Source organism: Trachemys scripta, chromosome 7, assembly GCF_013100865.1.
Source record: "Trachemys scripta elegans isolate TJP31775 chromosome 7, CAS_Tse_1.0, whole genome shotgun sequence".
In the NCBI taxonomy this organism is placed as follows: domain Eukaryota; kingdom Metazoa; phylum Chordata; order Testudines; family Emydidae; genus Trachemys; species Trachemys scripta.
In genome coordinates, this window is record NC_048304.1 from 56621653 (window position 1) to 56644346 (window position 22694).

The 22694-nt window shown below is 44.3% G+C and overlaps 1 protein-coding gene across 8 annotated transcripts in view; it reads right to left on the reverse strand.

Moving 5' to 3' along the window:
• Nucleotides 1–19856, reverse strand: part of GBF1 (golgi brefeldin A resistant guanine nucleotide exchange factor 1) — a 185148-nt gene extending 165292 nt beyond the window's left edge. For 7 of the 8 annotated variants that reach the window (XM_034775254.1, XM_034775251.1, XM_034775250.1 and 4 more), the window contains exons 1-3: nt 19628–19856; nt 14224–14329; nt 12743–12809 (exon numbers count right to left, since the gene is read on the reverse strand). In XM_034775254.1, the coding sequence (XP_034631145.1) occupies nt 12743–12809; nt 14224–14329; nt 19628–19635 (181 nt within the window). In that variant the 5' untranslated portion in view covers nt 19636–19856. Of the gene's footprint in view, nt 1–12742; nt 12810–14223; nt 14330–19503; nt 19584–19627 lie in introns of those variants that run through there. The other variant, XM_034775248.1, reaches the window with a different exon arrangement.
• Nucleotides 19857–22694: the final 2838 nt, after the last annotated feature.

Genomic DNA, 22694 nt, shown 5'->3' on the forward strand with positions numbered 1-22694 from the left:
GGGGGGGGAGGGGGTGGGGCGGGGGGGGGGGGGGGGGGGGGGGGGGGGGGGGGGGGGGGGGGGGGGGGGGGGGGGGGGGGGGGGGGTCTTAGGAGCGGGCAGTTAGGGGACAAGGAACAGGGAGGCTTAGGTAGGGGGTGGGGTTCTGGAGGGCAGTTAGGAGCAGGGGTCCCAGGAGGGGGCAGTCAGGAGACAAGGAGTGGGGGGGAGGGTTGAGGGTTCGGGGGGGGCGGGAAGTGGGAGGGGCAGGGGCGGGGCTCCTCCCATCCTCTTTTTTACTTGCTGAAATATGGTAACCCTAAAATAGATGAAGTTTAAATGGATCAAAGATGAGCAGTGTTTTGATGTTTGCTGTGTCATTTAAGATTGTGCAGTGTCTTATTTGTTACACATTGAGGAGAGTTTCTGATCATGCGAGCGTTCCTACAGCTGCACTGAGCAAACTGGGCACATGGTTTCTGAAAGGTTACACTGTTTTGTAACTATATCCTAGCAACACTGACACTATGGTCTAGTAGTGCAACCACAGGATGGGGAGCCTGGACCTCCCAAGCACTAATTTATATTCTGACAAATTCTATGATGACTTTAGACTGAAAAGAGGTTTGAAGCAAGGGTGACTTGCCCCTGCACCAGAAATTAAATGTTCCGAATGCTTAGGCATTCATGTTGGCCAACTGAACGTCTGATGCAGCTCACTTTTATAAAATACTGATTTAGATAATATCCATTTTCTAAAGTAACTGCTACAACTATTTGATAAAACTCAAAAAGTAGATAAAAGGCACTTCCTGAAATACGTTATTCTACTTGATTGTATAATGAAATTTATTTACCTCCTGACCCACTGATATTTACAAACGTCTCTAACTCAAGTATAAATGTTCCTTATTCCATTAACATATCGCATTCCCAGTGCATTCCCCAAAGTCACACTCACTTCTCTTTGGTACCTGTGACACCAGGGTTCCACATTTTGATGCACTCCCATGCATCTATACTACCACTCTGCATTCCCCACTCACTCTCTTCCACTGAGCAATCCACAACTCCTATCACACTGCACAACATCAGTCCTCACCCTTACAAGCCACGTTAAAATAATGCATGAGGTGTGCCCCAAACCTGCCATTCTGCACATCACTTGGAGTCATTACAAAGGAGGTCACTGATTGGAGATATAGGTTACCCCTTCGGAGGCCTGGAGGAGAACTTAGCCTGAGGAGGGCCTGTATTCTCTGGGAATTAATGAAATTCTCCTTGAGCACAGAAAAAGGGTCTCTAGTTGCCCTGGAATTCTCAGGACATCACACAGCACTTGGGCAGCAGAGACACAAGATATAATCACCTTAGAGAGAATAATTTGTGTAAACCAGCTTTACATTGGCTAACCAACAGCTCCACAGCCATCTTTTTTAAGTAACTAATTAGCTGTTGATGGGATTTATCAATTCACTACACCCAGTTAGCCTTCTGATCACTTCCCCCCCCCCCCCAACTTGCTGGCTCTGGTCTTACTCGTTTGTCAGTTTATCACACACCATCTCTGCATTTTCTTCCACACTGCCCTTCAACCAGAGTGCTCGTCCTTAACTGTCCCATTAGGCTACTACCATCTTCCTTCAAATCCCTCCTCCAAACCCACCTCTGCTGGAACACCTATTAGCAATCTGCCAATGACGGTCAGGTTGAGGGGTTAACCACTTGCTTTTTTAAGTGTGTATAAAAACTGCATAATTTGATTGTTTCCTTTTGCTTCCACCCTTTGTATGTCACTTTGCTTGGACTATAAGCTCTGTGGGGCAGTGACTGTCTTCATAGGTGTTCTGTACAACACTTAGCACAAATAGGGGCAGAGTCCTGAACCAGGACTTCTTGCCAGTACAGTAATATACTACATAATAATTATGTCCTATTCTGCTAATGCAGATATGCACTAGCAGAAAATCCTCCCCATTGTTACCTGATTGAATGTGAGAGGAAATAACACTTCTTTGTTACTGAAGTTTAATCTTCAATGTGCAAAATTTTAATGTCCAGCAAGAAGGGGGGGGGAGGAGGGAACAATAAGGGAAGATTTATGTATTCCATGAACCCCTATTGAATTCAGGACAATTTCATGAACACTTCTATTTCCAGAAGATTTTTAGTACCATACAAATATCTTTGGAATCTGCAATCACCTACAGTCCCTTTTATCCCAAGACTCCAGTGATCAAGACAACATGGTCACAAAGCCCTGGAACAAACTCCCCCATGGATGACTTACGAGGAATCTTGACTTCAGCATCGCATCTGGCCCAGCCTTTCCACCAAATCAAACCGCAATTTATTGCCCTCTAATGTACAGTTCATTAGGCCATTTCCTTTATGGCCCCACTTCACAAAGAAGCAGTAACTGAAGAAAATAAAGGAGTGCTCAACAAGTGGGAAAGTAATTGCTCAACAAGCGTGGAACAAGAGAGGGTCAGTTGCGAGCTGTGCACATGTGGCAGCTCTTCAGAGCCCAGTCTTGAAGTGGTAACAGAGGGCTGGTGTTACAGAACACTATACTGTGGGAAGTCTACCAAGGAACAGCCAGGAGCGCTTGTCCATCTAACTCGTAAGGGTCCCGCAGGACTAGAGGGCAGGAAACAATTCCTTCCAACAGCACCGCCTCCTCCCACTACCTGCCAGGCATTAGCCATTAGATAGGAAGGCAAAGGACTGCAGTGTTAATCCACTCCCATCATGCTTTAATTACATCCCAAAAACTATATTAAAAGAATGGTAAGATTACAAAGTAAAGAATACAAAAAGCAGGAAGTGCCAGTATTAAAGGTTGCCTGTGCATATACATTCTTTAATTACAGTCTTTAATTACAATCTCAGACTATTTTTTCCATAAGAATTCAGGATGGACGATGCTCATTGAATGAGCAGCTAATTCAATGTCTGCTTATCCTCATTATTTAGTGTGGTCCATGCCTGATTTACCACACACCATCCAAATCCGGCACTGACAGAATTGATTTCTTCATGGGCTCTTCTATGTGCTTCACAAACATGAAGGAATTTCTCTTCACAACACTCTTGTGAGGTAGGGAGGTATTATGCCCATTTTAAAAATGGAGAACTAACACCATGATTAAAATCAAAACTGTCAAGTGTCCACTAGTTATGGGCACCCAGTCAGATGTCTACAGTCATTTTTTCCAGAGTATTTTTATAGCTCTTTGTATGTTTCAAATAGAGCTCCTTTATCCTCCTTATTACATACATATGGAATAATCTACGAAGTGTAGGTGCAAAATAAGTAATGTTCCATGTATCCACTGAATATCCAATATTGGGGAAAGAGAGGGGTGTGTGTGTGTGTGCGTGTGCGTGCGCGCGCAGTATGAAGCATCCCCAGCTCAGGCTTCTGTGTAATGTATGAGGGTAGATTCACCTTAGACAATCCAGCAGGGAAAGATATTTTAGGTACAAGAAGAATTTTTAACTCCTATTTACTGAAATTTCTATGGCACATTAAGTCTGGTTTGGGCATTTCTGATTCATCTTTCCTAAAGTCCCTGATTTGGTTCCTGTATGTTACAATGTGGCTGTTCAGAAGTTAGTGGTGATGAGGCCAGAATGGAACGATAATGAGGAGGGATTTTAAGGGAAGGAAAGGGAAGAGATAGAAGGAAGAATGAGGCAAGAAGAGAGGAAAGGGACAACGATAGCCCCATTAAGGCTAACCCCCCAGCCTATATTATTTGCATTTCTTTTCTGGCTTTTACATTTAAGAAGGTTCATGGAACATCACTATCCTCACCACATGAACCAAAGATTCATAACTTTAAGGGATGGGTTAGATGACTTAATAGGTCTCCGTCTGCAAAGGACCAGTTCCATGTCTATTCTCAAATACCGTACTTCCAGTTTAACATTAAACAACTTAAACAAAGTGCTTTCTTCTATCCCTACTCTTGGGAAAACACAAATACATCTAAATACATCCCACCATTAGGAAGTCCTCACTTGCTCAGATTCATCTCATTACTCCCAGTTCAAGGATGGTATACACCAGTCAATGTGTGTAGACAGTTACTTTGAAGAGTATAAGTCTCACGCCTCTCCTTAACTCAGTTGCAGCACTAACGTTGAAGATGTTTGTATAAATACAAGAAATTGTCCTAGATCACTGTTTAGTTGAGACCTGTCATCAAGAAAGGAAGTCCATTAACCTCCTGCAGAATCTGAGAACTTAAGTAGTAAATAGAATGAATTATCACTTATAACTGCAGACTGAAACCAAACCACCAAGAGATGGCAAGATACCAGAGGCAATTCGTGTCATCTAACTTTCAAACTTTTAAAGGGATTTTTCTTGCCAATGTCAACCACTTCCAACTGTGCCATAGCTAACTGGTCATGCTCTGTTTAGCAACACTCCAACTGCACTGAGAATCAAAATAACCTATGTCACAAATCCATATACTCATTTTTGCTGTCGTAAATTACTGGATCTTAAATGCTGAATCAACACTAAGGTTTCAGAAAATGTTTTTGAAATTAATTCCAAACCAAGATAAAATTTCTGCACTGTTATTGCATGTGGCTCTTTGACCCTTTGCCTCCCTCAAGGATACATTTGGACTTCCACTTAAGGTAGAACAAGTAGTAATGGACTTAATCTGCCGCAAGGGGTATTCAGATTAGATCTTAGGAAAAGCTTTCTAACTATAAAGGTAGTTAAGTCTGGAATAGGCTTCCAAGGGAGGTCATGGAGTCCCCATCATTGGAAGCTTTCAAAAACAAGTTGGACACACACCTGTCAAGGATGGTCTAGGTCAGGGGTTTTCAACCTTTTTCTTTCTGAGGCCCCCACAACATGCTATGAAAATTCCATGGCTCAACTGTGCCACAATAACTGGGCCAGCATTAGGGGGTAGCAAGCAGAGCAATTGCCTGGGCCCCCATGCCACTAGGGCCCCCAGGAAGCTAAGTTCAGTTTCAGCCCCAGGTGGCGGGGCTCAGGGCCCCAGACTTCAGCCCCATGTGGTGGGGCTTCAGCTTTCTGCCCTGGGCCCCAGTGAGTCTAACACTGGCCCTCCTTGGTGGACCCCCCTGAAGTCTGCTCGTGGTCCCCCAGGAGGCTCCCAGACTCCTGGTTGAAAACTACTGGTCTAGGGTCACTTGGTCCTGGTTCACTTGGTCCTATCAAATCCAGCCCCCTATGCTGTGATGACTTCTTGAGGTCTTGTCCAGCCCTAAATTTCTATGATTCTATGAAAAGTTGAGACATGAGAAAGCGAGGTGTGAATCCAATTTCAGTACCAGCAAACTGATGGCTACCACAAGTGTATTAAATTAGCAGGCTGGGCAAAGGTTCTCTTATGGTTACAACTGTTTGACCTTTAGCCAGCTCTTAACTGCACCCAACTAACCCCCTCAGGATGGAGATTTTTCAACAGCTTCTTGTCTGAAATAAGCCATGGAGTGATTCCTCTGATCCTGATATACACACACTCATTTAAGATGTCATGAGTGTGCATGAAGTCAGAGTGCTTCTAATGGCTCACTTTGCAGCTTCTATTGAAATGCTCTAACTCAGAACTCCTGGGCCTAGAGGATGAAGGGACTCAAACCTCCCAAGCATGGCACTCATGGCCCCCTACTCCAACAGGCATCTTCTTACAGCTGTGTTTATCCAGTACAAGCCTTATTTAAATAGATTTGATGCACACAATTTCCACAGACACCTGCTTCTCCCACTACACCACTGACATGCACAAGATTCTTCTGTGCAGGAGAGTTCAGGACAGTAATTGACTGCCTACAAGGCACTGTACAAAGCATTAAGCAGCAACTCATTCATTAAACTCCTAGCTTGCTCTGATTATGGGAATTGAGTGAGGAAAGCACTAGCGGGTGACAAGCAGTTTTCCTTATGGGTTGTTTCTGATAAGCACAGGTTGCTACAAGCCAGCACCTTTAGAATAGAGTACCATTCATAACTCATTCCAAAAGGAGGAGACATACAGCAGTAGCTCCAGCTATGAGCTCTGCTCAAGCTTCACAACTATCAGCAGCGTCCCATGACTTCAACAGCCACAAAAGTTGCAAGGATAAACATTTTTATGCACAAACCACAGCAACTATAGCATTAATGTCTTGAGTTTACTGTCAGCCTGAAATCATCATTCTTAAACTGTGTTAACTGCTCCATTCAACTCCATGGGGTTTTACCTCGGAAGTTTCCCCAGTGTAGACTGAAGTGGTCTTTGATTTCAAATAAAAGCTTCCACCAGTTCAACTGAACCCACATTAGAACTGGCGGAAGCTACAATGTAGCCAAGGCTCTGGCACTTGGACATACTGCTACCAGCATTTAAGTTCAACTTATTGAAAAGCAGGTCTAAGTTTAAGTTGTGGTAAAAACAGGCTCCAGTCTCAAAAGCTCTGTCTATACTATGGCTCCAACCTGTTTTGCTACTGTGGACTAAGCCTAGATGTCACTGTTTATGTGTAGGCGGTTCAGGACAGAGAATCATAGAAATGTAGGACTGGATGGGGACCTCAATAGGTCATATAGGCCAGTACCCTGCACTGAGGCAGGACTAAGTATTATCTAGACCATTCCAAATAGGTATTTGTCTAGCCTGTTCTTAAAAAAACCTTCTACAACTGAGATTCCACCTAGGTAATTTGTACCAGTGCTTATATACTCTTACAGTTAGGAAGTTTTTCCCTAATGTCTAACCTAAATCTCCCTTGCTGCAATTTAAGCCCTTTGCTTCTTGTCCTGTCCTCAGTGGATAAGGAGAACAATTTATCACCCTCTTTATAACAAGCTTTTACGTACTTGACAACTGTTGTCCCCCCTCAGTAGAGTTGCCAGGCGTCCAGTTTTTGATCGGAACGCCTGGTCGAAAAGGGACTCTGGCAGCTCCAGTGAGCACCACTCACCGAGCCGTTAAAAGTCCAGTTGGCGGCGCATTGGGGCTAAGACAGGTTCGCTGCCTGCCCTGGCTCCACACAGCTCCTCGGAAGCAGCCAACATGTCCCTGCAACCCCAAGGCACAGGGGCGGCCAGGGAGGCTCCACGCGCAGCACCCGCCCTAAGTGCCAGCCAATGGAAGCAGTGGGGGTAATGCTTGCAGGCGAGGGCAGCATATGGAGCCCCCTGGCCACTCCTGCGCTTAGAGGCCACAGGGACATACCAGCCGCTTGTGGGAGCTGCCTGATGTAAGTGCTGCCTGGAGCCCACACTTCCTCCTGCACCCCAATCCCCTGCCCATGCCCCAGCCCTAAGCCCCCTCCCGCACCCAAGCTCCCTCCCAGAGCCCACAATCCCTCGGCCCCAGCCCAGAGCCTCTTCTGCACCTAAAACCTCTCATCTCTGACTTCACACCAGAGCCCTCACCCTCTCCCCCACACCTCAACCCACTGCCACATTCCTGAGCCCCCTCCTACACTCCAAACCTCTCATCCCCAGGCCCACCCCAGAACCTGCACCCCCAGCCAGAGGCCTCACTCCCTCCCACATCCCAACCCCCTGCCCCAGCCCAGTCAAAATGAGCAAGTGAGCAAGGGTGGGGGAGAGCGAGCGACAGAGGGAGGGGAATGGAGTGGGCAGGCGATGGGGCCTCAGAGAAGGGTGGGGCCTTGGGGAAAAGCCAGGGGCGGGGCAAGAGTGTTCGGTTTTCTGCAATCAGAAAGTTGGCAACCCTACTCCTCAGTCTTCTCTTCTCCAGACTAAACAAACCCAATTTTTTTCAGTCTTTCCTCATAAGTCATGTTTTCTAGACATTTCATCATCATTTTTGTTGCTCTTCTCTGGACTTTCTAAAATCTGTCCACATCTTTCCAAAATGTGGTACCCAGAACTGGACACAATACTCCACGTGAGGTCTTATCAGTGCTGTGTAGAGTGGAAGAATTACACCTCTACCTCCATATAACGCTGTCCTTGGGAGCCAAAAAAATCTTACCACGTTATAGGTGAAACGGCATTATATCGAACTTGCTTTGATCCGCCGGAGTGTGCAGCTCCCCCCACCCCCAGAGCACTGCTTTACCACGTTATATCAGAATTCGTGTTATATCGGGTCGCGTTATATTGGGGTAGAGGTGTACTTCTTGTGTCTTGCTTACAACACACCTGCTAATACCAAAAAAAAAAAAAGCGCAATCATTCTGGGATGTAACAAGGTTACATTGTTGACTCATAATTAGTTTGTGATCCGCTATAACTGTTAGATCCTTTTCTGGAGTACTCCTTCCTAGGCAGTCATTTCCCATTTTGTATTTGTGCAACTGATTATTCCTTCCTAAGTGTAGCACTTTGCATTTGTCCTGATTGAATTTCATCCTTTTTCTCCCAGACCGTTTCTCCAGTTTGTCAAGATCATTTTGAATTTTAATCCTGTCCTCCAAAGCCCTTGCAACCCCTCCCAGCTTGGTATCCTCCGCAAACTTTATAAGTGTACTCTCTATGCCATTGTCCGAATAATTTTTAAAGATATTGAATAGAACCGGAACCAGGACAGATCCCTGTGGAACCCCAACCATCATACCCTTCCAGCTCTATTGGAAACCACTGGTAACTGCTCTCTGAGTATGGTTTTCCAACCAGTTGCACACCTACCTTATATTAGTTTCATCTAGGCTCTGTCTCTAGTTTGTTTATGAGAAGGTCATGAAGCCATTCATGTTTGTAGTGCCTAGCAAAACAAGACTCCCAGCCAGACTATGACTTACATGAGCAAAACTATTTAATTTATTATTTTAGTAGAAATGTTCAGCTAATAGGCTTATCGCAGATTGCCTCCCAAACTTCCCCATGTGCCAAAAGCCCCAAATGCCCCCTACCCATTGCCAAGACCTCCTGTGTACCTAATATTTTTGTTGCAACTGTGCATCAATACAAAAATCTGCAGAACACTGAACAGCAAAAATGATAATTGAAAAGGTGAGAACATAAAATAAGCTAATCAGAAGAACAGCCATACTGGGTCAGACCAAAGATCCATCCAGCCCAGTATCCTGTCTTCGGACAGTGGCTAATGCCAGGTGCCCCAGAGGGAATGAACAGAACAGGTAATCATGAAGAGATCCATTCTCTGTCGCTCATTCCCAGCTTCTGGCAAACAGAGGTTAGGGACACCATCCAAGAGAACGCACTGGGTCTACTGTACTAACTGTATTATTCATTTTCAAATTATTAAAAACAGCTTTAAAAATTTAAATTCTGAGGCAGCTTCAGTTTAAGTTTCAGCACCAAATTACTGCAGAATCCAGGCTCATGTCACAAAGTTTAGGTCCAAGGAGTACAAGAGGCCTTTGCAATGGAAGTTACATGAACTTTAGAAATTTAACAAATCCCATGTTCTCCATCACTAATATTTCCCAATGAACAAGAGTCTCTTCTACAGACACTACCCTTAGGAGTCTGCTTGAACACGGTTCCACCTGAAACTCTGCTTATCTTGTGAATAGATGGGCTCCCACAAGTTAATGGGGGCTTATTACTGTTGGTAATTCAGATTATGACTGTATTATGCAGTTTATTGACTCCTGAAGAGCAACCCTTTGAAGTGAAAATCTTGAGCTGCTGGAGGCAATGGGGTGCACCTCTACACCCCAGACCAGGGTATTTAAGCATTACAGTCAGGACAGAGTTAAATACCCACCAGCTCAGAGGAGAACAAAAGGTACTCCACTGCAACTTGCCTAACATTTACATTGCCTCTCTCTGCTCATTAAACAGGTTTTGGTTAAATAATGAACAAACTGTATTACAGATTCCGATGAGAATTCCAAAATTATAAATCAACTGGTAAAGCCCAGAGGAGAACGAAGGGAGTGGGAGGGAGGGAAGGATAATATTGACTAATATAAAGGGCGCAGCTTGACAGTGGATATTCCTGCCACACCTGATCAAACATGCTCCGTGGGGGGAGGAAAGGGGGAGAGCAAGAAGGGAGATGGGACAAGGCAGTCTGAAATTTGCATCCGGAACAGATTAAAATGGATTCTTGGGGGACTGAGAAAATACATAATATATATTACTATAAATGCAAAACTGTACTAAAAGCTAACTCAAATGTCAAAGATTACAGCTTGAATAAATTTAAATATAAAAGCCATGTGCTTCCATGAGTTAATGAAAGAGACATGAAAAGAAAGGCTGGACAAGAACTAAGCTCTGGCTTCACTGCCCAGAGAAGGTGTTGGGCTTAGCATAGTAGTGGACATCCTTCAGCAGACTCCACCAATACTACAAAGCACTGCTTGGATTCCATCGCATGCCTAAGGCTCAGTCAAACTGGGCAAAGCATCTGTCTCCTAATCTCAGGCATTAAAGTCAGAGCAGTCACTGGTGCTGAAACTGCCTGTTTAGGAGAGCACCTTGTGATCAAAGTGAGATCACACTCTAATGTCATACACAAGCAGGCACTCTTGACACCACCATGGCAGAATGAACACAGGCCATTTTTGCGTAATCCCTCGGGAGCTCACAGGAAGCTTCTGGGTTACTCAGTGCATGGGACTCTCTCTTTACAATGAGCAATTAGTGGTTTGGATTGAATTCATTCAAGAGAAGTTATTGTGGACAGTGCCCAAATGTTCACCAAGCCCTGCCAGCTACTCATTGTGACTGTATGAAAATATCAGGACTCTCCAGTTCAATTTCGTTATTGCTTGACACACACCATTTCTGATAATGTCTGTTACTCTAATTACTGCCAGGAAAGGGCTTCAGGAGGCCCAACTCAGAGAGAATCACAGCCTCATTCAAGTGAGAGCCATTGCAGTGGTAACATATGAAATCATTTCTTACAACCAAGGAATGGAGCAGAACATCCCTATCCTTTCAGGTGCTAGGCATATAGGGATTCCAGGGAGTAGTTCTTCCCATGGTCCTTAAGGCAATGGGTACGTTTATCCAAGTTAGATGACGACAAAAGGCTCCAAAGCATTTAAACGGACTTGCTCAAGGACTTTGGGTTCTGACATGATGCCTCAGAACCAAAACATAGTCGAGAAATTTAACCAGGTAGAAACTACCTACTTAAAATTTCTGTACTACAAGCTAACAGATTCTTTTTTAAGATCAAGCAAGTTCTCCAGGCACAGAGCAGAAGTCCCTATGCCTGCAGCTAGTCATGAAAAAGGAAGGAATTATAGCTCTCCACTGACTCACTCCTATAACCTCTCTTCAGTGCCGGGAGGTGATGCTCCTGGAGTTTCAATGAACACTGCTTTCTTAGTGGGTTCCTAAACTCAGTGCCCAAAGAGTAGCGAGCAAAGCCCACCAGTGGGAACGTGCAGAGACCAACTCAAAATAAGCTTAACATTCTTGTGGCTCTAGACAGAGTTCAGTAGTGAAGCAGCCATTGCATAATATTGCAAAGTTTGTTTCTCTGTTATGTTCAGTCATGAGACAATAGGATCTGGTGAGATCTAACAGAATGCACACCTGACTTGTGAGTCTGAGAGGGAAAGGCTCATGCCAACACATGACTAACTTAGAGTAATGCAACTGCCCTGACACTGTTAGTCAGAGAAGACATTTTGCTCCAGAAAAAATAAAGTTAGTAGGGCTCACATTCCAGAGAGCTATTGGCCCATTAAAGTGTACCAATGACCCATTCTGGCTCAGAATCAGGTCCTATCAGACTGTTTTATATGTACCATATAAGAGTGACCGGTCCTCTCAAAGCTCACGGAAATTAATCCACATAGGTTCACTTCCAGAAAGAAGGAAGAACAATAGTGAAATTCTAGCAATCATTGCAGGAACATCTATCACAGCTGCTGGCCTCCCTTCAGTGCAAGGCTAACCAGGGTTTCATCCCTGAACCCAGGAGATTTATGTTGAAATTGCAGTCTGTTTGCCATTAATTACAGGCAGCAGGTGACCAAACCTGCAGTCCTAAGAGATGGGAGATAGAAAAAAATCAAACAGTGGGAGTCTCCTTTCCAAGCAGAATTTTCCTGTCACTCATGACTACGTACAGGAACAAAACACACTGCTAGTGAAGGCAGGGAGCTGGACTCGATGACCTTTTGGGGTCCCTTCTAGTTCTATGAGATGGGTATATCTCCATATATTACTATCACAGCTTGGACAGAAAGACTACATATGTTTATGCACCGATCTCATATAATACTACAAACATACTGGATTATAGAGACAGATCATGGTGAACAGAGAGGCATGGGTATAATGGCTACAGATTGCACAGAAATATATTTGAAGCGTCCCTCACATGTACTGTATAAACACAACACAATATATAAAAAACAAATGGTCAGAGGGTAAACTGTTTGTCTAAAGCTCAGAGCATATGGTCATGAAATAACTTCAAGGGGTCAGAGATTCATTAGCCAGTGCTAAAGAAAAAGTTATAAAAGCAATACCATACATCAGAACAAGCAGGTATGCTAGACACCAACATTTCTCAGGTGGATGAAAGTCTAACAACACAGGCAAGATGTTTGAGTAACTGGTATAAGCACATAAATGGCATGAGATTAGTCATAAGCACGTGGACCCCACACTCCCAGTAAAAAGGCATTTCCCCTATTTATGGACTGATTTACTATTTTCTATAAAGTGTGTACGTGTTAGTGCTTTTCCATTACTAAATATCTGAACCTTGGGTAAAGAGTGACAGTCATACGATGCTATATTTGTGCCCAGCTACAGACATACCATATTTACACATGTTCTATTGTATATTCATACCTGCACATGTGCACTTACCGGTTATGTTATTTAGCATGTCTTTCAATAAACTAAAGCTGTGCAGCAGGGGATCCCGTTCTTCATCCTACAGGTTACACAAACAAAGGAAGTACTTAATGAGACAGATAGATACCTAAATCACACAGAAAAAAGGTATGCAGGGTCCACAAAGATGTCTTCTCCTTTTAGTTTTCCTTCAGGACAAACCGTATTGAGAGATTTTCCAAAGAGGGGAAGATAGGTAGGCTGGGTTCATTAGTTTCAATCTCCCTATTCCATCAAGATCAGGGGAAAGTATTCAATTTTCCTTTACAATTTTCCACTGCTGTATAGTTTGGGGGTCAAGAGCAGAATGCCCTCTCAAGACTCAGCACTCTGTTTTCGCTGTACTGTCGTAAGAAAGAATTCTGATTTACTTTCCACTACTCAATAACGTTCAGGGTAGATATATGCCACATTAACACCCATAGCAAATCATTATGAACCAATTTAATCCTCAGAGTGTTTTATAATGGGAACACACCAACAATACTAGGCACTACAACAGTAACTTGAAAAAAGAGCCACTGTAAGAAAGTTACCAGAGTAGCTACTTCCTACAGCCATAATTTAGTATATCTATTTTTATGAGCACAGGCAGCGGTTCCTCCAAGCTGCATGCACATACAGCCACAACTCCTACTGGAAGACAGCAAACGCTAATGAAGGAATGCTTCTAAGAAGGCAAAAAGGCCTGCCGTTTGAGATTAAAGCCATTTATGCTAGATTAGAACCATCTGTGTTTCATGTGCCATTTTACAGTGCATCACAGATATAGTACAACACATACACATTACACTGCTAAACTGAAATGCTGGCTGAGAACACCATGTGAACCAAAAATCTCGCATTAGTGATCTTTTAACAAATCAGGTTTTGGAATATTATTTCAGTCAATGGCATAGCTAGCTGTCACAAAACAGACATAAAAAGATAAAGTGACAATGTACCACACAAAGGATGAAAAATGCCCCATTTTTATTAACTTACTCTATGTCCCAAATTTACATTTCTTGGCTCTTGTGGTTTTAAACTGTCAGCCACGGCAGGACACAAAAAGCATGTAAAAATGATGCTAAAATGAAACAGGTAGTATTTTCAAACACTCCCTATGACACCAGGAGAGATTCCTACAAGGGTCTGAATAAAATGTTAAAGTGAGTGTGAGGATGTATAATCATATCCCCAACTCAGTCACTTTTCCAACCCATGGAGCAATAGATTTCCAGCTTCATCTCTCGGTGCTCACCAGTACAACATACATGCTTACAAGCACATACAGTTAGAAGGTCAAAGCTGTCTAAAGTAGCAAACCATAGCAAATTATTATTCCTGTGTAACCTAGAAAACTACTGTAGGGTGCTTTAGTTTGAGGACACAGGAAGTTTGATTTTATTAAAGTTTACAGTTTCTAGGTTCTTCATAACACAAACAGATCTCACCAACCCAAGCAAACTTACCAAATGCGTGTGAGTATTCCATCGAGCATTGCGTTTTATGGCACCCACCACTGTATTGATTTCACCTTGGACAATGTAAATATTCTTATCCACCATCCTGACAGTCCTAACAAATAAAGAGAATCCAGGTTAATGCCTAGTTGTTCAAAATAAAGCACACTGAATCACCCAATGCCTTGGGCAGGAAATCAATCTGGTCCGCAGGTTTGTAAGGGACACGGTAGGGATGCAAATGACAAGCAAGAAATATGTGTAGAGTGTAGGTTAGTTACAGGAGAGCTCCCAATAGAACCATTTGGGTATATTCCCAGTTTTCCATGTGCAGACCAATACAGTTATTCTACTATGAGAAAGACACCACACTTTTCCATATAAGCAGCTAGCTAGGTACATCTGCATTCAAAGCAGCTAGCTAGGTACATCAGGGGATAAGTGCAATAATAAACAACTGCACTTGAGCTACCTGTCTCACTTATTTCCCAGTAACCACAAGAATTCCTGTTATTTATGTGTACAAGTTTACCCATGGTATAACATCATGCACATCTACGGTGCTATGTAAATACTGCAGCCCTATATAGTACAGGAAACCAGCCTTAGACTTCTTATTTGTGCCCTTTATATAGGCTACTGCTATTTGATTTGCCTGGGATAGCAGCTCCTTGGGATGCTAAACTTTTAAAGATTAAAACCATTTGTGTTAGGTGTTGCTTTCACATGCACCTTAGGAGGAGGAAGAACACAAGCATGAAGTCAAGTTCAGGACAACATCAAGGAAGAAGTAAGGTTTACAGAATTGGACAGACCAAAGGGAGAGAAAATGGGAGCAGATAAAGGCAGAGATGTAGTCCAAAACAGCCGGATGTCATGCAGGGCCTTGAATGCAGGGGTGAGAAACCTGAATTTGATGTACTGAGATAGAAAGCCAATGAAGGGATTTGCACAGGGGGGAGGGCTGAAAGAATGGTATGACTGGAGAAGCAGCAACATTTTTGATTGACTGTGAGGTACACAGAAGTGAAGAGGCATGGATAAAAGAAGACAATATTACAGTAATTAATGCTAGATATGACCCAGGCATGGACAAAGATAGAGAAACGGGGGGTGGTAAGTAACACACAGACTGATTAAGGTTATGACAAATAAGCAAAAGGACTGATCAGGAGACCAGAGTGACAGGACACCATGCCTGCAAACCCAGATGAGTAGGAAGTGGAAGGCTAGCCAAGGAATGAGGATGTATAGAGGGACTGGAAGCAAAGATGAGAGGGTTAATTTTTAATCAACTGAGTTTGAGACATCAGCAGAACAATTACAGAATTCATCAAATGCGGATACTTAAAAAGAAAAAAAAAAAGTCAGAGGATCTGACACTTTCTTATGACCCTGATAAGGAAGTTTTTTGCAGAATTTTGTTTGTAGAACTTTGAACAGGCAGGGTGATTAACAACCATTGGAACAAACTACAAAGGAAAATGGCAGATTCCCCAATGCAACACAGGATGCCTTTCTGGAAGATATGCTTCAAACAAGTTATTGGGCTCAATACAGAAGTAACTAGATGAAATTATATGGCCTATGTAATGCAGGAGGTCAGACTTGCTGACCTACTGGCCCCTTCTGGCTTTAAAAATCCATAAAAACTAGACACCTGTTAAATTTCAGCTACTTTTAAGGAATTGAGCTTCTTGAAGCAAAAGCTCATCCCTCCGAAATACATATTCCTTTCTGGTGAAGGGTCTGTCTTCCTGAATCTAGCTCTACTCAGAATCACTGCAGCTTTATTCACATCTTTAGAGACAGCAGTGAAGCTATAACAAAAGTCATAACAGTACCACTGCTAATATGCAGGAACATTATGAGTGGCAGCAAAAGTAAACATTGGAGTTATTCCCATGTGAATAGGACTTGAAAAGAGAGGAAAGGAGGAAGAAGTATTGAATCCCCCCAATAGTCAGTAGGCTGGGCAGTGTGGAGGGAGGAAGAAGAAAGTCCCTTACATGGTCCTCTTTACTGCAATAACCAAGTGTCTTCAAGATAGACACCATATGAAATAGTGCCCTATTCAGAGTACAAGGACATCCTTGAAAAGAAAAAGTCTTCTTCCCCACAGCAGATAAAGTGATTCCCACCAGATGCTGTCCTGGACCTTATACAGGGGAGTCGCATCTTACACAAGGGTTAGTCAGCGCGTAAGGCAAAAATCACATATAGTCAAGCGCTCATTGAGTGGAATGGCGGACAGAATCGCCCACACTACAGGTACAGTATTTAAATTGTTATTTTTCTCTCTTTTTTTTTGTTTTGCCGAGCACATATAGTTAAAATCGTGTAAGTTAAATGCACCTATGATGTGACTCTACTGTAGGTGCCTATCTTATTCTGTATCAACCTCTAGCTAATAGGTCTAAATCCTGTGGCTAGAATCAGTCTGAAATGTTTACAAGTTTCAGTTAGTATGTTCTTAGTATGTTCTTGTCTGCCAAATCATTCTGCTGATGAGAGCCTTCAGCAGTGCTCTCTAGCAGCCAAATGATCATCAATTGAAGTACTTGTGTGTGATCTTACATCATCAATTCCACATTCAAAAATGCTTCAAATGTGTGCCATCAAAGGCATATGCTACTATCTCACACCCAGATGGAACCCTTGGTTACTCAATAGTCAAGTACATATGTACATCTCTTGGGTACAGACATCAAGAGACAGGTGTACTATTTTGGGAAACCACTTCGAGTCCTTTTGGGAAGCTAGTGCCTTGGGAAATATGACCAAGAGATAACACCATCCTCTGGTTAAGCTGTTAGATTTCCATCAAGTCACTTCTTTCCATCACCTTTTTTGACCCTTACTGAATACCAGTTACCTGCAGACCCAATGCCAATGAAACCACCACAATGGACAGCAATCACAGAAATGGATCCAATCCACTTCTACAATTGGGAAAGGGGATTTAGTTCAAAACCAGGCTGCTGTTGAGCCAGATCTGCAATGTTCATAACAAGACAGTAGATCACCTATTTTGTGAATTAACTGGGCATTTGAAAGTTCATAAAATTAAACATTTCAAACTTACAGAACATATGGTGCACAAGTTAATTTATTAGTTTTTCACTGATACAAATGATAAATGTATATAGTATGCCTGATTTTTCTTTGTTGGATAGAACTGCATATTATCTTTGTCACCAAATCTCTCAGCCTTTTCAAACCTGTACAGCTTTTTGAACATGGGTTGAAGGACTGAAGTCACATTCGGCAGCAGAAAAATGACTTTGGTAGCAGAAAAATGGTTCACCTAACCAGTCATTCATAAGATTGATTTTCATAAAATCGGGGTTCTACTGTAATTTGAAAATTTCTGAGCAGGATGCAGTCAAGTCCCACTGCAGATAAACTGCTATTAAGGAATAAGATTAGGGAACATTCATCAGTCCACAAATCACATCAACAGTTCCTGCCTACTGCACAGCTAGCCAGACTACCTAAAAACCAAGTCAATACAGTGATATAGCCTGCACTTGCCTGTAAATCTTCATATAGAAAGTTGATTTAGAAGTCTAATTCACTTGAGCTTTTTACATACAGTATAATAACTGGGAGATGCAAGAGCTGAAACAGTTGAAGAACCTCCTCTTAAGGCTAATTCTCTGGACAAAAATCACAGAATCATAGATATGTAGGGCTGGAAGGGACCTCAAGAAGTCATCAGGTCCAGCCCCCTGAACTGAGGCAGGTCCAAGTAAACCTAGACCATCCCCATTGGGCTGATAGGGATTCCATAACCTTCCTTAGGAGCCTATTACAGCATTAAACCACTCTTTTAGTTAGAAAGGTTTTCCTAATATCTAAAAAATATTACAGAAGAGTACTTTTATTAACCCAAGAGGTCTGGTTCTTATTTCACCATACTGTGCTATGGTCTGGTGACACAGAACAGACATTGTGACATTTATACTCAATGAGACAGTTTAGGGTGCTCTCAAAAGTAGTTGTAACATACTACTTGGTATAAGGGAGAGGCAAGAGTGGTATAACTCCTCTGCAGTGCTGTTGTAAGCCTAAATACAACAACACTGAGCTAGCATATGGGAACCAAGAAGTGAAACAGAATACCCTCTTTTAACTATCAAAACTGAGTGAAAAATAAAAATTAAACAGAATAAATAGTAGGATGAATGCTTTTTCTCTACTTACTTACGACTGATTAAACTGTCTTAGCTTTTACAGTTCAAAAAGTCTTGTGCTGACACTGTCCATTTAATAAGGCCACTGTCTTTGACCCTTCCTCCTTCAACAATTAAAAAGGTTATCTATATGTTGTGTAAAGTAGTCTTCACTTTCACTTTTTTTAAATTACCCATACTCAATGAATTATTCATAACTGATCACTTCACGAAAGTCCCCTCCAACTCTTTCCAGCCTAAATAATCCTAGAGTTTAGAATTTAGTCATGTGTATATACCACCATCCTGCTGATTGACCATACTGCTCTTAGCTCAACCTTTTTAATCTGCGCTCCACCTAAATTAGGGGGAGGTGACTAGAACTAGACTGTCCTCCAGCTAGGATTGGGCCACATTATCGTATTTTACTCTCTCCCACTGAACAATTCCAATCAGCTTTCTTAGAAGTGCTGTTACAACATGGGCAGACATTATCATGCACCTGACCAGTGACTCCAGGTCTGTCCCCTCCAGGGGATCCCATACGCAGAGAACCAATCAGTGTACAGGGCTGGTTTACATTACTTTGGCCAGAGTTTGAGTAATCTGTGTTTATCTTTGAATGAATTTAATCCAAGGCAAAACTGACCCTGACCCCACAGTTATTTCTTGACACATTCAGAGGAAAAGCACTTGGCAGATACATATGTCGCTGTCTCCTTGTAACCAGGGAGGTTCACACAAGAGAAAGATGAAGCGGCGCGGGGGGGGGGGGAGAAATCAGGCCTAAAATGGGATAAATATCACGGCATGAAATTGTGGCAACATGCCCCCACCCCCAACCTCCCATCAGCTGGGGCTGGGCCAGGATACACCTACACCACATACACACACAGGGTTGGGCCGAGCTCCCCTCCGCCAGCACCCTGCCCAGGACACACCGTCACACACACACACCATGGCTGGGCCCGACACCCCGCCCCCTGCCCAGCATACACCCAAAACCGGGGCCCTCACAGCTCACCCCGCCGCCACCGCCCTAGGGCCCAACCCGCCGCCTCGCCCCCGGGAGCTCCCAGCTCCGTCCCCAGCACGACCACACACCCCTGCTCACCGGGACAGCCCACAGCCTGCCCCCGCCCGCACTGTCGGGGCTTCCCCGGCCCCGACTCCCCACCCGCGGGATCTCCGCGCCGCGTCAATATCGCGATAGGGGCTCGCCTCCCGTCACTACTGACCCCCGCATCCAAAATGGCGGCGCCTGTTGCTAGCGGACCGGCGGCTGCTTCACATATCGGGCCCGGGCCGGCGCGCGGCGCTGCGGGGGCGGCGACCGCGAAGCAACGATTCCGGCCGGCCGAGGGCTGCGCGCGGAACCGAGACAGAGCAAAAGCCAGTGGGGGACAAGCAAGAGGAACCGGCTGCGCTCTGCTCTCACTGACGTGGAAACGCACTCAATCTAACCCGCTACCTGGTTACTGCACCGACGACCAAGCTCGTTGGCCAACCAGAACGTTAACCTGGCGTGGCAGTCGCAGAGTTACCCAATAATAACAACTCATTGAGCGAGGAGGCGGGATCCAAAGTCCAGCAGGCCAACGCCCCCACTGACATAGGGAAGAGAACCAATCACATGAAAGTAAATAGAGTTGGCAATAGAGTTCCCAATAGCGAGAACAGACTGTGCTTGGGAAGGCGGGACAATAGAGGGGGGTGAATCAAGTGTGGTAGATCTGCAGCAGTGTCCTGTACGATGCATTGTGGGTATACCGAGTGCCACAGGAAACGACTAGGCAGGGAACAATTTCGCAGGACAGCGAGTGTAAAAGGTCCCAGGTCTCCTGGGGGTGGAGCTACTAGCCAGCGCTGCGCAGCGAGTGTGGCTCCCAGCCTGAGCCCAGGGGCGATGCCGGCTTAGCTGCCATCATATCCCGCGCGCCGCCAGCCAGAGCCCTTGGAGTGGGGCGAGGAGAGATGGGGTCTGCCCCTGGCACTGCCTGCTGGATGGGTTGCTTCTTGCTGCCCACAGCCTCGCCCACCCCTTGGGCTGGCTGTTTAGATTGTAGCCACTTCGGGGCAAGGACCATCCCAGTGGGACCATACAGCACCTAGCACGCTAGGGTCCTGCTCTCACTTGGAGCATCCAGGGGATACAAAACTCCCATGAGTAGCAGTTTCCAGCATTCACTACTTCATCCTACCCTTTGTTCTGCGTCATCTGGAGACAGCTATGCTGGCTTCTGGCCTCCAAGGTCCTTTGTTGTCAGACCCATAGCTAATTAAGCTTCTGTTTCCTTTTAAAGTCTCTCCTCTGTCCTTCTGCTCCCCCCCAAAGAGCACCCCATAGCTCTTCAGCCTCTCAGGAACCCCACAATCTTTAAGCTCCCCCAGCTCGTCATCCCCACGGTCCTGACATTCTGACTCTTTCCAGTCCCCATCCCTACCCATTCTTGCTTCCAACAACCCTAGCCTTGATCAAGGAAAGATGGTTGTTTCTTGGTGCCTCCTCTCTCACCCAACCTTTTCTACAGTGAAGGGGCAGAGACAGAGCAGAGTCTGCTGCTGGTTGCAGTGATAAGGAGGCAGTAGTTTTGCTTCCCCTGCCAATGGGAGGCAGGATGGAGAAGTATTTAAAAACCCAGTTTAGGACTGGTAGCCTGCCTGGAAAGGTGGGGTGGGACCCAACAACACCTCTCCATAACATCTGGCTGCCACAGCTTCAGGGTAAATTATGCCTTAAGCAGAGTTGTAGCCCCTCTCAAGTTCAGACCCAAGGTGCAAAGCCTGCTTGTCTTCCTGTACCTCACTCTGGGTGCAACCACATGGTTCAGTCATTCAGACTGGCTCTCTGAGCTGCAGCCCCCCGGTTCCAAACCATGTTAGCTACACTGGCGCAGTGCGCTTTTGGCAACTGTAAGGTTCTCTTTGGGAGCTTGTGACAACATACGTTTGCAGTGACACAGAAACAGCATCTTCAAATCAACCAACGCATTATTTATTCATTCCTCAAATGTACAAAGAGCAAAATGTAAAAATAACAAAAGGCCAACCTCTCTGAATATTACTTACATCTTTGTAAGTTCCTCTCAGCCCCGCTAACTCCATCTCTGGCAGGGAGCAACTACCCTTGCTGCAGTTTCTAGCTCTGTGTGTTTGCCATCCTGTCAGCTTTTCACTGACATTCTGGGTGCTTCTCTTAACCTCTCCCACCCAACTCCCCTCCCTTTCTAGGGTCTTCGAGGTTTAGAAGCCCCTTTAATCTCAGCTTTTAGCCTTGGGAAGAGTAATCCATTGTAGCCTGGCTGGGGACAGATAGGGGGCTTTCCCCAATAAACACCATTTCTATTGTTTCCTCCAGGACTCTTATCTATGTCATTGTTTTACCTTTCATAGGTTCATACATTCTAAGGCCAGAAGGGACCACTGTGGCCATCTAATCTCACCTCTTGCATAACACAGGCGAGAGAACTGCCCCACAATAATTCCTAGAACAGATCTTTTAGAAAAACACTTAGTCTTGATTACAAATTGTCGGTGATTGTATTGCCACCACAACCCTTAGATGAAGGTTTCTAAAATCAGAGGAGTGAAGTTCTGGAACAGCCTTCCAAGGGAAGTAGTGGGGGCAAAAGACATATCTGGCTTCAAGACTAAGCTTGATAAGTTTATGGAGGGGATGGTATGATCGGATAGCCTAATTTTGGCAATTAATTGGTCTTTTATATTAGCGGTAAATATGCCCAATGGCTTGCGATGGGATGTTAGATGGGGAGGGATCTGAGTTACTACAGAGAATTCTTTCCTGGGTGTCTGGTGAGTCTTGCCCACATGCTCAGGGTTTAGCTGATCGCCATATTTGGGGTTGGGAAGGAATTTTCCTTCAGGGCAGATTGGGAGAGGCCCTGGGTTTTTTTTGCCTTCCTCTGCAGTGTGGGGCATGGGTCACTTGCTGGAAGATTCTCTGCACCTTGAAGTCTTTAAACCATGACTGAGGACTTCAATGGCTCAGACATAGGTTTGATACAGGAGCGGGTGGGTGAGATTCTGTGGCCTGCATTGTGCAGGAGGTCAGACTAGAATCTAGACTGGGGTCGGCAACCTTTCAGAAGTGGTGTGCCGAGTCTTCATTTATTCACTCTGATTTAAGGTTTCACATGCTGGCAATACATTTTAATGTTTTTTAGAAGGTCTCTCTCTCTATAAGTCTATATATTATATAACTAAACTATTGTTGTATTGTAAAATAAACAAGGTTTTCAAAATGTTTAAGAAGCTTCATTTAAAATTAAATTAAAATGTTGATCT